At 41.1% G+C, this 16,354-nt stretch overlaps 1 protein-coding gene across 1 annotated transcript in view; it reads right to left on the bottom strand.

Moving 5' to 3' along the window:
- Positions 1–1,731: 1,731 nt before the first annotated feature.
- Positions 1,732–16,354, bottom strand: part of TRIM65 (tripartite motif containing 65) — a 16,381-nt gene continuing 1,758 nt past the window's right edge. The window contains exons 2-6 of the mRNA XM_042452376.1: positions 14,769–14,864; positions 14,040–14,273; positions 10,035–10,206; positions 7,405–7,485; positions 1,732–3,296 (exon numbers count right to left, since the gene is read on the bottom strand). Coding sequence (XP_042308310.1) covers positions 2,659–3,296; positions 7,405–7,485; positions 10,035–10,206; positions 14,040–14,273; positions 14,769–14,864 — 1,221 coding nt within the window. The 3' untranslated portion in view covers positions 1,732–2,658. The remainder of the gene's footprint in view (positions 3,297–7,404; positions 7,486–10,034; positions 10,207–14,039; positions 14,274–14,768; positions 14,865–16,354) is intronic.

Raw genomic sequence — 16,354 nt, 5'->3', positions numbered from 1 at the left:
CCAGTTCACAACAACAACAACAACAACATTTGAATCTGATTCTAAAGGCAAGAACCTAGTGGTGTTTCCTCAGAAGTAGCTCAAACCACAACACCCCAAAGGGGTTTGCCTTTTTCTGAAGCTGAGAGAGTGTGACTTGCTCAAGGCCACCTAGTCAGTATCCTGGCTGAGCAGGGATTCCAACTCTGTACTCCAGAGGCATAGTGCAATGCTCAAACCACTACATCACAATGACCCATAGAATCACAGAATTGGGATACACCTCAAGGGCCTTGCTGCAGTCCAGCTCCATTCTGCCATGCAGGAACTCCCAATCAAAGCATCCCCAACAGATGGCCATCCAGCCTCTGCTTAAGGACCCCCAAAGAAGGAGACTCCACTACACTCCGGGGGAGTTTGTTCCACTGTCGAACTGCCCTTACTCTCAGGAAGTTCCTCCTAATGTTGAGGTGGAATCTTTTTTCCTGGAGCTTGCATCCATTGTTCCGGGTCCTAGTCTCTGGAGCAGCAGAAAACAAGCTTGCTCCCTCCTCAATATAACATCCCTTCAAATATTTAAACAGGGCTATCATATCACCTCTTAACCTTCTCTTCTCCAGGCTAAACATCCCCAGCTCCCTAAGTCGTTCCTCATAGGGCAAGGTTTCCAGACCCTTCACCATTTTAGTCGCCCTCCTTTGGACACGCTCCAGTTTCTCAATGTCTTTTTTGAATTGTGGTGCCCAGAACTGAACACAATATTCCAGGTGGGGCCTGACCAGAGCAGAATAGAGTGGCACTATGACTTCCCTGGATCTAGACACTATACTTCTATTGATGCAGCCTAAAATTGCATTGGCCTTTTTAGCTGCTGCATCACACTGTTGACTCATGTTCAATTTGTGGTCTACTTGGACTCCTAGATCCCTTTCACACATAGTTTCATTCAGCCAGGTGTCCCCCATCCTATATCTCTGCATTTCATTTTTTTCCTGCCTAACTGCAGTACCTTACATTTCTCTATGTTGAAAATCATTTAGTTTATTTTGGCCAAGTTTTCTAGTCTAGTAGGTCATTTTGAATGTTGATCCCTTCCTCTGGGGTATCAGCTAGCCCTCCTAATTTGGTGTCATCTGCAAATTTGATAAGTATGCCCCCAATTCTGTCATCCAAGTCATTGATAAAGATGTTGAATAGCACTGGGCCCAGGACAGAGCCCTGTGGGACCCCACTGGTCACTTCTCTCCAGGATAAAGAGGGGCCATTGCTTAGCACCCTTTGGGTTTGTCCAATCAACAACAAATCCACCTAACGGTTGCCTTCTCTAACCCACATTTTACTAGCTTTGATCTTGTCAAAAGCCTTTTACATCCACAGCATTCCCCTCATCTACCAAGCTTGTAACTCTGTGGGAAAAAAAGAGAGATAAAATTAGTCTGGTATGACTTGTTTTAGAGAAACCCATGTTGACTTACACTGATCACTGCATTCTTTTCTTGAATGCTTTGACTCTTTCATGATCTGCTCTAGAATCTTTTCAGGATTCACAGATAGTTTACCTCAATTTTCTAAAACTGATTTGATTTGCAGAACAAACTCATTGTTCTGTTTCCAGTGCTGTGCAACCTGACATGGTGCAAACCTTTTTGGTTCATTTCTGAGAATAAGTCTGGCTCTTTCTGGGAGAGACCTCCTTCCCATGGGTCTAGGGGGTCATGTTGCCTAGATTACAAGCAAAGCAGGGAAGCATAATAAAAGAAATAACTTTAATTAGAAAGCTAACTTTAAAACTACACAGGAAAACAAATGGCAATGAGCTTGGCAGGTTTAGTTCCAGGTTCACATTCTCTGATAAGAAAATATATATATAAAATAGAATTTGTAATGCCAGCTGTAAAATGCCACAGTACAGAAAAGTCAAAGTTAACTCTCTTTTTAAAAAAGTTTGACACAACATGGGTATCCTTCTGCAGTATGCAAACCAAGGAGTGTTGCTATCCAGTTTTCTGAATGGGACGTTACAGAGCAATTTTGGTTTCAGGATAAAGCTACCCTGAGAATTTGAACTCACCTTAAATTGTCAGCCACTATTGTGCCAAGTGCTTTCTGTCAATTTGTTTGTGCTTCAGATCTCTACTACAAAAGTTATTTCATTACTTTCCTGATCCACTTTCACTTCCTGCTTAGTTTCTAAATACAGTATGAGATGAGAATTTCAGAATGCTGCACTTTGCTCCAGGCTGTTACACCAAGAAGTAGATAGTTGTGTACATGCGTTGTTTGCCTTCAAGTCATTTCTGAGTCATGGGAAACCTAAGGTGAATCTATCAAAGGGTTTTCTTGCATTTCCTCAGAAAAGGTTTATCATCCTCTGAGGCTGTGTGATTGTGACTTGTCCTATGTCACCCAGTGGGTTTTCATGGCCAAGTGGGGATTCAAACCCTGCTCTTCAGAGTGGTAGTCCAATGCTCAAATCACTACACCACGCTGGCTAGGATAGGTAAAGCTCCGTGCCTGGGTACCTAATTAGTATCCTTGAAGAATTAATCACCTTGTGCATTAGCTGCAAATGTAGTTGCGAGGGGCAAGGATAGATTTGTATTTCTGTAGGGATGAGCTTACAAAGGGGAAAAACACACAGCTCACTATAAACTTGAGCATCTTGAGAACTCAAGAGACTCACTGTTTTGGAGCAACCTGCATATCCCCTTGACTCTCCATTGTGGTGGCGGCAGCAGCAGCCATTTGTAAATCAATAGACGTCCCATCGGTTGCCCCTTGACCTTCTGTCTTTTGGCAAAGGGTGACAGCCGTGCCTTCACAAAGCCAAAAAATGGGGACAAGAGGCTCTGTAAAGATGGTGTCGAATGAATGAAGGTGCTTCATATTGTCATCTATGCCATAAAAGGACAGGACTCCATGGTCGTAGTTCAAGAAGACTCCAATGAATTTGCACAAGGGCTCTTTGATCTTAATGGATTTGCCATTGTGCCAAGCCACGTAGCAGTCTTCTTGGATGTGCAGGCCCCAGGAGAGCTGATCCAGCCCAATGGTGAAATTGCGTCCTGCACGTTTCTTCCTTGTGATTCTTTCATAAGCTACCCCAACTATGGCAGAATGGGCAGATAACCTGGCTTCCCAGTAGTTACTGCCCTGGCTGAATTTCTGGACACACATGACCTGCCAGGGCTCAAACCTCTGTGGTTCATTTGGCCTTTTGCTATGAAAACCTTGAGGATGGGTGGCCTTCCGGTTGAGATGAGACATCTGTAGGTATTTGTTTGCTGTGCTTGGATCAAAGGTCAGGTTCTGCTGATCTGTGTGAGAAGCGTGTGAGAAGAAAAAACAAGAGTGTGAGCATGTGAGAAGAAAAAACAAAAAACCATCCTAGTCTTTACTGATTCATCCCTCTCTCCTAGATCTATTTCATGCAGGAAGTCCACTAAACAGGAATGTGTTGTGGCAGGGTACAACTGTGATACACAAGGCCTGAGATTACGGTGTTATTGTGTCACCTCTGCTTCTTGGTTTCTCATTTTTAAGCCCTATCTGGTGAGATCATGAAATGGGCATTTTAAGACTGCCATCAAAGAAAGATGGAGAAAGTTTCACTACAAATGTGAAAAAATACTGGGAATAGTTGTAAGGGGTGCCCAGAGAAATAAGTGCCTTACCCTTTCTTTGGCATAAGCCACATCTGCCTTATATAATATCATTTTTAGTTGCACAGCTCATAATTGCCTATGTGAAAACCCTGCTGTGCGCCATGGTGACGATAAAGTGTGTATATTTGTTGCCAGCAACTTGGCACTCCTTTGATCAGTTTTCTGCCTAAATAAGGTTAATGAGGTAATTATTTCCCTCAGGGACACAAACCAGAAGCCTAAGCATAGAAAGCATACAGACATATATCCAAGTATATACACACTTGTTCACTGGCTGTTGTCCATAGTTACTGGAAACGGTTAGTACTTTCCTCTTTGATCATGTTCCACCCTTGTCAGAGAACATGAGCTGCTTCATATATTTTAATGGGAAAACTATGCCCCTTGTAAATCAAGGAAATACCTAGTTAATAGCTTCCTGGTTTCATACTTATCTAAGCCCTACAATTATCTTTTGCAAAACCAGGAAAGGTTTAAAAATATTATTTTCTTTCTTTTTTATAGAATGGCAAGGATTAGGGGATTAGGGAATCTGTTTACTGGCCCCAAAAGAATAGATGTGAAAGCTGCTTGGCCTGGACTGATGGCACAATTGCCTTTATCCATCATGGAGGGTGGGAGGGAGGCCAGTATAGGGTTAGTCTCAGTGTAGTGGTTGTGAATGCGTGCAACCACTGCCCAGTAAAGAAACTTGGGCAGAACTAACTTTGACGTCTACTCTTCACTTGAAATCAAGCAAAGGTACTGATGTTTTACATAGATATATCATGATTGCAAAACTACACACAGGAGTAAATCAGGCAGTCATTCTATTCCTACGAACTGGAATCTGGCAAACAGATTTTAGGACGCAATGGGCCCGTTTCAGGGCCGATGCGATAAACTTCTGTATCTGTGTCTCCCCTCTCCTTATTGTAGAATTTACACAGATGGTGAAACTGGATTTTCTCAAAGCATAACTTGAATATTTGGGGCCTGAGAATATGTACTGTCCTATTTTTACCATGATTACATTCTGCTTGAATACCAGAAGGACAAATGGACGGAAGGGATGTAGGATATGTGTCTTTTAGATGAAGGAAGTGTGTGTCACAAAATCAAACAGAATAGACAGTTGGAATACACCTCATCTAGCATGAAGGAATTTATTCCTAGCAGGCATTTCTTTTGCAGTCCCTGTGCCTACTTCCTCAGATGCATTCCTCCACAAGTGCCCCCATGCTTTATCTCATGTGAAAGAGATGACTGAGGAAATGCCATTAAGGAAAATAACATAGGAGAAGGAAATTACAATGTATGAATATTTTGCTTATAGCTGGGCTTTTCAAGCAGGATGGACTGCCAAACTGAGTACCAATTAAAACTTACAGAAATCAGTCTCTTTTGTGAATACTCTTGCAGCCTAATTGCACAAGTCCTTTCTAGCATTAAAATAGCATTGCTTTTTCAAAAGCACTATGCCATTGGGACTGCACTCCACTATTGCACCTGTGGATGCTGTATAAAGGCTATGCAGCATTGAGGCAACTGAGAAAGCCTGGACGTAAGGAGCCTTAGGGTAATGTAGCTGTGAATATTGTTTGCAGAAATATGTAGACAATATAGTTATGAAAAGTCTTCCCCCTTCTACAAAAATAAAATAAAATAAATTGCCCTCCCTTTGGCTTTGCCAGCTGGCTTCCATTACATTGCTGGCTATATATAATGCTACATAGCTAATGAATGGGGTGACAGTGAGCAAAGTTTTGGATTCTCTGACAAGCTTCAGTTGGAGGTGGCAGGGAAGAGAAAGTGGTTGTTTTTCTATAAAGGAAAAAAAAGTCTTAAAAGTTTTGGAAACCCTTGCAGCTTCTCCTGCTTGTATGATTTTCCTCATTCCTCACTTTTGTCATCTTGACCACATTCTGATATCACTTGACTATAAAGTATTGGAGCATATGGGATTGAAAAAGAAGGCACCTGAACTTTCATCAGGGGTCCTTTTGTGGTGGAAGGAGGGCTATAGGAGAGAGCTTCCACTGGCAGGCCAAACTGAAATTCCCACCACTTTTCTTTCTCCTCAATTATTGGAGGTGGACTGGTGTTTCCCCACCCACAGCACCAGCACCATTGACCATCCCTGACCACTCCAAATCGTCATATAAGCATTACTGTACTTTTCCCATTGGAAATTATAGCGCAACAGAGGCAGGAAATTAGGTAATTAATGGATTTTTTGTGATATTAAAAAGGAGTGTGTTTTAAACAAGAGAGAACAGGAGAAGTTCAGAGCAACAACTACATCATACAATAACCCCCTTCAGAGGGTGCTGCTATCCTATTGTAATTCTGCTTTACTTGCACATGGGATAAAGCTCATAGAAGGAGGGAGTATAATCCAACTGAATGGAGAGCAAAAAGAAAAAATCTAGGGGCCACTGGCTTTAAAATAGTTGAGGACTGGTGATTGGCACTTGATGAAGAGAGAGAGGTTTCTCCTCTTCCTGTGTATGTTGTTATTTGTGAGGCCTGGCTGTTGCCTTCTCTTATTCCCTTTGCTCTCAACCTCCATCTGTCCCTCTTCCTTGCTGTATCTCAGTACTTTCTGTTGGAACAATGTTCCTTTAAACAGTTATAAAATATTTTGTGTGGCTACAATTCCAAAGTCATAGCACTTAGCATGATGCAAAAGCTTTCAACAAAGATTGCATCATGTTAAGTACCAACAGGTGATGACTATTAAGCAACTCCCTATATAAGTGCACCGAGAGTCAGGGCACATGTGGGTTGATGATAGTGGGTTAGAGAAGGTCTTTGTTGGATTACAGATGGTGAATGTTGAAAGAAGTCTTGAAGCAGGTTTGTACATGTTTGTAAATACTGATATTGCAACTTATGATACAGAACCTCCAAAGGCTTGGAAAATATCAGTAAGTATCAGTGCATTGCTAATACTGAAACTGATCTGGTGCTTCCGTACTCTGCTGCTGTTAGCTACTTTTGAGAGTGTTCACTTCAGACAGTGCTGTAAATTGGCATCTGGTAGGCCAAAGGTTTTGCTTTTCGTTACTACACATAAAGCAGGACAGAAGAGAGCCAACATCTTCAAGGACAAATAGCAACATGATGACTGCAAAGACATTTCTGGCAGGAAACCAGGATGAGGCCTACACCAGGACACTTATTTTTCTTTGCATTATAGAATGGCCAATGGCCACTTTAGTATGTAATCTGGCTCTCAGATCCACCATATCTTCAATGAACTTTGATTTACTTTCCAGTCAAGATGGGCTAGCAACTTGACCAGTGCCTATTCAGAGATAAGTGGATAGGTTTCATAGTGCGTGAGTGAGAATATAACAAAACTCTTATCCTTGCTCTGCATGTGTCCCCATATCACCCCCCAGTGCCCCCACCCCCAAAAGCTCAGTTTTCAAACGTTTTTGAACTACCAATAATGAGCCAACATGTGATTTAAAACAAAAAGACTAGCCACATGGGTAGCCTGGCAGGATAATGCTGCTGGAGCACCAGAATTGTGCAGCACTGTGCCCTACCCTTCTTTTAAAGGGAAAAATGAGTTGTCTTATTTTAACTGAGGAGCTGCATCTTGTGTGACTTTGCAGCTTCTATGTTGCATTGCTCACATGAACAGGCCACTGATGGGGATATTTCCACTCCCTCCTTTTAGATCACCCACCAGAATCCAAATATATAAATGGTTAGGACCAGAAGGAAACACATGTGCAAACATGAATGCTTCTGCAGCTCAGCAAGATACCTTTCAAAAGACGCATTCTTAACTCATTCTCTGGAAGATGTGGCCCAACTCTCTTCCCAATTACCTTTGGCTCCAGTGAGACTGCAGATTGAGAAACAAAACAAAACAAAAGGGGGGGGGAGATAACTTAATTTCCAAAGAGTAGACAATTCAAGTAAATAAGTCTAGAACAATAGACAAGTCAAGACTTAGGAGTGGGCTCTCAAAGCCCTATACCAGGGCATTGTTATAAATTTCAGTTGGGAGGGAGAAGGAATTTATGTGGAGAGGAGCAAAGACTCAAAGATCTTCTGTCTGATTTATTAACAGGCCGCTTTTTTTGTAGAGTAGTTTTTTGTACAGTAGTTAAGATGATTCCTCATAGTAATATTTTTAATATCATAATAACCAGAAATACAGATGATCCCAAGGAATAATTACTTATGGTCTGAAATAAGAGGGATTACAAGTACTTGCTATTTCTAAACAATATTTCTGGTGTAAGGTTATTTAATTACTGTTTCTGTATCATTTTTTTAGTGTTGCAATTCTTATGCTATATATTATATTACCAGGTTACCCCATTTTAACAGTGCTAGCTATTAGCTGATGGGAATCACATGGTTCATAGGGCTGCAACATTGTTTGCAGATCAGGAACTGAAAGAGGGAATCAAAGATGGTCACAGTTTGTAGCAAACCATTTTGCCTTTATACCCAATTTGGTCAAATTGTGATCTCTGCTGATCCATGTATTCTCAAACCAGCATTCAAGCCAAGAATGAAATTATGATTTCAAATCCTGGTTTCATGACAACCCCAGATTTGTTTAACCCTTGCAGACTAGACAGGAAGGGTAGTTTCTCCTCTTACACATGAAGGAGGTTAGGAAGAGTAGGAGGAGGGAACATACAAGGATATTTGCCACCACGTCTTACAACAACCAGCTATGGTTTGTTGCTACTTTAACAATGAATCCTGTTTTGCTAGCATATTTGGGAACTTTAAAAAAATAAAATAAAAATGAACTATCCCCCCAGAAGGAAGCCCAGGCTTTGTGGATCAATGTAGGGGTGTGGAATGGAATTGTAAATCAGATTTTTTTCCGCTGACACACTAAATGCTGTCATTACTCTGTATTTCCCTTTCAGTCTGCAAAAGTATGCATAAAACAGATTAAGTGATTACATACAAACCTCAATTAACAAAGCCTCTGACGATCGTTTTTACAAAATCTTTTATATCTGCCCAGCCTTCTTTTCTTCCTTGTCATTTGTCTACCTGGGAGTTTATAGCAGCATTTGGCATTGGGATGATGGTGTAGGAGGGCTGGAGAAACAGTTTTGGTACATAGAGAGATCTTATAGCACCTTTGAGACTAATTGAAAGAAAGAAGTTGGCAGCATGAGCTTTCCTAGACTTAAGTCTGCTTCCTCAGATGCATTTGGAGTTTTGGTGTCATATGTTAAGGAAAAAGCAACATGGGATATACAGTGACTGAAATAAAACTTGTATGTGAGAGTCAGGATGACTCGGCTAAAGCAATTGGAAGCCACACAGGTGTAAAAGGTAATGTAATTAACAAGTCCTAAATGTCAAGGACAGAAATGCAAAGTGAATAATTGAACACACCTGAGAATTGTTAAAGTGGACAAGGTGAAATGATGAAATCATTAATTATGGGATGAAACAAGAGAACCAATGAAATGGTTGTACACGCCCACTGGGTGGAAACAGACAACAGTGGGTGGTATCTTGCAATGACTATAATAATGGCTATGAATCCCAATGTATTTTGTGGGTAGTAGTGAGGAGTTGTATTGGATAGTTTTGGAGCTGTATATAGTAGAATAAAGTAGATCTTTTATATAAGACTACTGAGTTGTCTGGTGTCTTGGGTGAAGCTACAGGAACCAGCTGGATCCTGAAGAAGGGTGAAGACTTCTGTGGAAGCAAGAGTGAGAAGGCTTGGAGAGTTTGTCAGGGTCTTCAGCCTATTCTCTGTAACTCTGCTGCTTTTGAGCCACTGACCAAAACTGGTCAGCGCCGGTGCGTAACAAGGTGGTGAGTTCGAGCCAGAGGTGAAGAGCTACAACTCCCATCATCCCTGACATCATATTGTACCAGTGTGTCTGCAGTAAACAATAAAGCTTGAGCTGCAAAAGAATTGGATTTTGTTTTAGCCAATCATATGTCTCTGCTTACAACAAACAAGGTAAACTGAGGTTGCCTTCGGGATCCAGAGCAAAAGAAGAGAAAAGGGGAGATCAGACTGCTCACCTGCTACTCCTCCACATGTTAAAAAAGAAAAGCATAGATCTACAAGTTTGTTCATGAAAAAGGCAATTGTAAGTGGAGACTGGTGTGTGAAAAAAGCTGCCCCTGGATGCGTTATGGAAAAAGACTTCAAATGGGCTCTGGAAGGTTTAAAATGTTTTTTGTTTACATTTGCAAGGATTACCTGATCTGGTTGTTTTATTTCACATGTGCATATTGTTAGTTTTGAATTAAAAAAAAACTGTGTTGAACTGCTCTTTTTTGTGATATAGGAACCTATCATTATTCTTTCCTTGTTATTTCTGCTTCTGGTACCAAATTTCTGTTAAAGAAATAATGTCCAGGAATATATCTACTTCTTTAACTGAGGTATACCTGTACTTTTTGTGTCAGCCAGTGGTGGAATAAAGGAATCTGTCAGAGCCCCTTGCAAAAGGCTGGAGACTTCATTGAGGAATTGAGTGATGGTGACCATACTGGTGGCCAAATCAAATTCAAGATGTGGAGGAATTTCTGAGTTGCCAGGAGGAAGAAGCAGTGGCAGTTCCTACAAGGAAGAGAAAACATAGGAATCACAAAATGTAACCATCATGTGGGAGTAGATCCTGGAAATCCCCTTCTCCTGCCTCTAGGCCTAGTGGGTTTCTCTGCCCCCCTCTATGTCCTCTTGCTGCCCTTCCTTCCTGTTCTCTAGTCATGGGCACATCAGCTGACTCTGTACCTAGCAAGCTATATTCACAGGCAGGGAGCAGGGAATGCATGTAACCCACATTCTAGCAAACTGTCTCAGAGCTGTCAAGCTGTTGTATCTACATTTCCATTTCTCAGGATGTTTCCAGACAAGGTTTTTTTTTAATTCTACCTTGGGTCTTTCTGCAATACAATGTGCCCACACCAACTGCGGACTTCTGTGGACAGCAAGCCCCGTTTTAAAAACAAACAAACAATGGATTTGAGCATCTGCATTTTTTGCCATCCATGGGGAGTCTGGAACGGATCCTTCACAGATAGCAAGGGCCGACTGCACTATAATTCCATTTTAATTGCTATGTTGTACCTTATGGAATCCTCCTGGGATTTGTTATTTAGTCAGAGCTCCCTGGTTTTCTAAGTGCCCTCCCTCAGTTGATAACCCCAGGATCTCATAGGATGATGTTATGGCAAAAAAGGTAAAGGTAGCAGTTTGACTTGAATATCTAGTTGTAACCGACTGTAGGGGGCGGTGCTCATCTGTTGTTGAGCCAAAGAGCCAGCATTGTCAGAGGACTACTCTGGTGGTCATGTGGCCAGCATGACTCCACTGAACGTTGTTACCTTCCCACCAAAGGCCTAGCTATCTATCTACTTGCATTTGCATGCTTTTGAACAGTTGGGTTGGCAGAAGCTGGGACTACTGACAGGCTCATCCCATCATGCACCACTCAGGCCTCAAACTGCCAACTTTCCGATCTTCCGATCATCAGAGTTGGTGTCTTAATCGCTAAGCCACCACATCTCCATGATGCCATGGTAGTTAAAGTGAAATCATACTGCTTTATGCATCTTGTAAAAAGAGCCCCATTTCACTAACAAAAATTTTGCAGATAACATTATCTTCCACTGATAACCTTCCCAATATTTTCTACTGACTGTTTTGTCTATTTTATTCCAAAAACCAAGCAAGCAAGCAAATATTTTAAGAAAGAAAAGATAAGACATCTTTTGAATGTTAACGGTAGGAGCCCTCTGTCTGGCAGGACATCCTCACTCCTGTGCTCTTTGTCACATACACACATGCATGGCCATACATTATTATTTTGAAAGCACAGTTTTCTTTGTAGGGACTTGGCTTTTTTTGTTTCTTGCTGTTCCTATGTTCAGCAATGCCTGGCAGAATACTAATAATAATTCTAATCTTCCTAAGTTTTCCTCATATGAACATCAGTATTTGCTTCTGCTCTGCTTTCTGCAGAAACCTAATCCTGTCTAGATTGAGGACCCCAAATTGATAAACTGAAAATCAGTAAGATTAATATTGGTCTGATCCAGACTGGCACTTTGCGCCAGCCTGAACACATAATAGGTTTACCTGGAGGTGGAGCGACCGCATGCATGCCCCGCCACCCTACTACGTGGCAGCGGTGGCAGTGGCATAACAATGGTGGCACCCCATGTACATGGGCAGCTGCCATTGTGCTGTAAGCGCCGTGCAGTGTCTGGATGATGCTGCACGTTGCTTACGTTACGAGTATGCCAATGGTGCACTCGTGACATCACTGTCGCATCACACAAAGAACCCGGAATTTCTGGGGTTTCTTTTTGCTCTGCAGTGGCAGCGCACCTTTTGGGGGCTGCACCATCCCTGAAGAGCAAAAACAGGTGCCATTGATAAAGACTTTGGAGCACTGAATGGTTCAGAAAGAGCTTCAACTGAAGTATCTGTAGGTGGTACTTTAAAGTGGTGCTACTCAAAATAGTGGCCCTAGGACTGGTGATGAGTACTTTAGCCATTAGCTGCTGGAGAGTTTTATGTGGAGTTGCATATAATGATTGAACAGTAACTTCAGCCAGCTCAGAGTTCTGGTGGTAATAAGAACAAGCAGAAATATAACTTGTCCGAGTTTTCAAGAACTTCAATGACAACTGGCTTTTTTCCAAACTTGTTTTGACCTACAAAGCTTATCCATCAGTATCAGGGCAACTGAAGGACTATAAACTCCAGTATATATCTGCACACTAGTCACAATCACTGTCAGTCCCTTCCCAGGTGTGGAGGGTAGGTGCTAGCAAGAGAACCTTCTCACTCAGTGCTGGTGCCTCACCTTGTGATCATCTTAATCGATCTCAGTTGGTACCTACTTCAGTCATTCATAGATACAAGGTGAAGATACTGTTTGCTTATGCATATAAAAGCTCAAAGTGGCTGGTCAGTCACATTAATTGTACTGCTCTTTTTTGATCTGCTGTCATTTATTGCTATAATAATTACTGGTTGGGAACTTATATGACCTTTCATTCATGGCAACCCTGGGGATGAGAAATCTCAAAGTCCCCTTGTTCTCCACTGGTCTCTTTAAGTCCTGCAAACTCAGATCTGTGGCCTCCCTGTTTGAATCCATCCATCTTCTCTTTTAGTCTCAGATTAGTATATAATGATCTATTTGATTTGTAAACAATTTAAGAAGGTAATGGTTAAAAAAAAAGCTTTAAAAAGCCATACTGGATTTTTACACTGCAAAGTACTACTATGGGTAACTAGTGAGTAAGACAAAATAAAAATATACTCCCACTGAAATACTTTGCCCTTTTGTTTGAAGTGGGAAGGTCTATTCAATGGAATTCCCTCTCAGCTCATTCTGCTCCAGTCTTCCCTTTCAGCATAGTGAGTGACTCACATTAAACCCTGTTGCTCACCATTGTTCTCAGCTAATCCTGCTTTTCTTTCTAGCTGACAGGGATAGAGAAGAGCTTGCCCAAAGGCCCCACAAAAAGGTCAAAGAATCAACATGAATGAAAGCTCTTTCCCAATTTCAGCAGCCTGGTGTAGACCTTATGAGACATAGCGCTGCTGTTCTAGCTATGACAGTTGAATCCTGAAATATCTTAGGGTGTTTTTTTTTTTACTACAACTAATAACAAAAATTGTGAAGAGGTGGTGGGCTACCTGCAACCTTAGACTAACTCCAAAACCTCTAAAAACAATGAGTTCAGGGTTCAGGGCTGGACAGCTTGCTGGGTGGGGTAAAAAAGGGGGAGCTCTGCCCAGACCCTTGAACACCCCCCCTTAGCTACGTCCCTGCTGGGTTGACCTCAGCTCATGGAAACACTGTCGATGAGGCATCTCCAAGACCAAGTTATGTATTTTCATGATGTGTGCAAAGTATGACAGTCTCAATTTGATCATCTTTCCAGGGAGATTTCAGGCTTGATCTGTTCAAGGACCCACTTGTTTGACTTTTTGGCTGTCTACAGCATCCTAAGCACTCTTAAAAGAGTTCATTTTCTTCTTATCCTCTCTTTTCACTGTCAAGCTCATATCCATACATAGTGATGGGGAATACAATGGCTTGGATGATTTAACTTTAGTGCTCAGTTGTGTATCTTTACTCTTTAGGATCTTGTCTAGTTCTTTCATAGTTGCCCTTATATTTCTTTTTATTCCATAATATGCCTTGAGTCCCACTCCTGGGGAAAAGGCAAGATTAGATAGACAGACAGACAGACAGATAGCTATTGCCCTCATATCTTGCTTCCCACAGACCTATCTGATTAGCCACTATGGAAAAAGAACTCTGAACTAGATGAGTCTTTCATCTGACCCACCCAGGGCTTTTCTTATGTTTTGTTCTTGACTCACAAGGTCAGCTTTCACAATAAAGGTATCATGCATATATGTCATACCTCAAAAAACTTGATATTATCAGTACAGGTGAGGAGCCCTTCAGCTTTCCTATTTTGTTGGGTAAGAACCTCCAGCTGGTGATGCAGCCGATTCCAATTCTCTCCCATCTGGCCAAGTGCAACAGACTGCTCATTTTCAATTCTCTCTACTGCTTTCCTTTGGCATTCTTTCAGGGTTTCCATAATATGGGCAAACTTTTGCAAAACCCCTGATTTGAATTTCTGTGAAGAATCCTGAATAAAAAGGAAAGAAAACAAAATGAAAAGTAGAGACATATTTTGGAATATCAGCATGCAAAGAGAACTTGTAGCATCTTTGAGACTAACTGAAAGAAAGAAGTTGTAGCATAAACTTTCGTAGACTTGGTCTACTTCCTCAGATGCTCAGTTAGTTTCAAAGGTGCTACAAGATCCTTTTGCAAAATGAGAAGCAGTGAGAGGTTCAGATGCATGGGCTGTTCCCCTCATCATTCTGTAGTCTTTAGGGCATCAACTGTCACCCTCCAAGTTGGCACAGATGATGCATTAAGACATAAAAACTTAAGGTAAGTGTTGGGCATAGGAGAAGGAGGTGATCTTCACCTTGTAGGAATAAACTGTCAAAGGTGAGAGAAGAGATGGAGAAAGCCCACTTGAACATTCAGCAGCTGCAGTTTTTATGATGACAGCTTCCAGTCTAGATAGAAATTTCTACTGGAGACACTTGGTGGTGCTGCTTGCAAACTTTACCTTAGTGGCGGCAATCTGCTGCTCCAGTTTCTGGATTTCTTCTGCAATCCTTTTCACATCCTTTTGGGTTTTCTCCAGTGTTTCTTTTACAGATTCCTGCCAAAGAATCCAAAAGCATTTAGGTATGCAAGGATAATACTGCTCTTGGTACACTCAGCCTTCTGTCTCCCATTCATGTGGGCAAATTCTTTTAGATGTTTTATGCCTGAATTCACTTTGAAAGGATTCTCTGATTCTACCATATCATTCTGTGACATTAGAACTTGACAATAAAATCATTATCAGTGACTACGCTAAATATGAGGAGACCAGGAAGAGGTAGTAAATTCAGAAAGGCAAGCAGGGTCGCCAGCAATGTCATAAGGACACAGGTCGACCTGAACAACTTGGGTTTATCTTGTAATATGGTGAATTGTCTTGCCAGACAAGGTATATTAATTTGGGTTAAACTGATGTCTACAACCATGATGTTCAGGTCAAGGATTTTTCAGACACTCACAGAAAGCCATGACTGAAACATTTAAAATGGTATCCAATACTTTTTACTTGTTATGAGAGCCAGCATGATGTAGTGGTTTGAGCTTTGAACTACAACTTTGGAGACCAATCTGAATCCCTGCTCGGCCATGGAAACCCATTGGGTGACCGTGAGCAAGTCACACTCTCTCAGCCTCAGAGGAAGTCAAAGGCAAACTCCCTCTGAGCAAATCTTGCCAATAAAACCTCATTGCCTTAGGAAAGACTTAAAGACTTGAAGGCACACAATAGCATTAGCTATTTATGCTACAACCCTTGTTTTATAATTTTTCTTGGCTTATCTTACATCATCCTGTAAAAAACATATGGCAAGTTGTTGATAGTTTTGCTAGGAACCCTGGTATAACCCTCACAGAGCTACAGTTCATGGGCTTCTTCGTCAAGACAGAGATACAATTAATTTTAAGACGACCACACAGCTATGCCCTTGAGGCATAAAAATTTCAGAGGCATTTGCCATCTTACATTTGGGCGAGGTCTGATATGCAGCAGGTAAAATTTTCCCCGTGGGATGGAAACGTCACTATGATGGAGCAGTCACATATCTTAGGTGATTTTTAAACCATGCTTAGGAATGTACTAAGAGTGCCTATGTTTAATAATCTCTGTGGAATATTACTTCCCTAGCTGGTTTCAAATCCAAACTAAAGACTTTTTTTTATTTCCTTAAACATTCAGGACTGTAGTTTCTTTGATAAACTGGATTAATGATGCATTATCTGTGTTATAGTTTTTATAGTTTTATAGCTGTATTTTACTGGGATATATTATATAATTACAGTACTGCATAGTCCATGACTTTTAGATTGTATGCTATTGTCAAGTTATATGTTGCTTTAATGATTTCTGTAAAGTGCCATGCGAATTTATGGCACTATATAGATAAACACTAATAATAATAATAATAATAATAATAATAATAATAATAATAATAATAATAATAATAATAATAATAATGTTGAGCATTGAAATATCCCTGTTCTAGGCCTAATTGTCCTAAGCAACTGGACTAATGAAGCGTGTGCAGAATAGATTTTAAAATGGGAACC

This window comes from Sceloporus undulatus, chromosome 2 (assembly GCF_019175285.1).
Source record: "Sceloporus undulatus isolate JIND9_A2432 ecotype Alabama chromosome 2, SceUnd_v1.1, whole genome shotgun sequence".
Classification (NCBI taxonomy): Eukaryota; Metazoa; Chordata; class Lepidosauria; order Squamata; family Phrynosomatidae; genus Sceloporus; species Sceloporus undulatus.
This window is presented reverse-complemented; position numbering and strand designations above follow the sequence as displayed.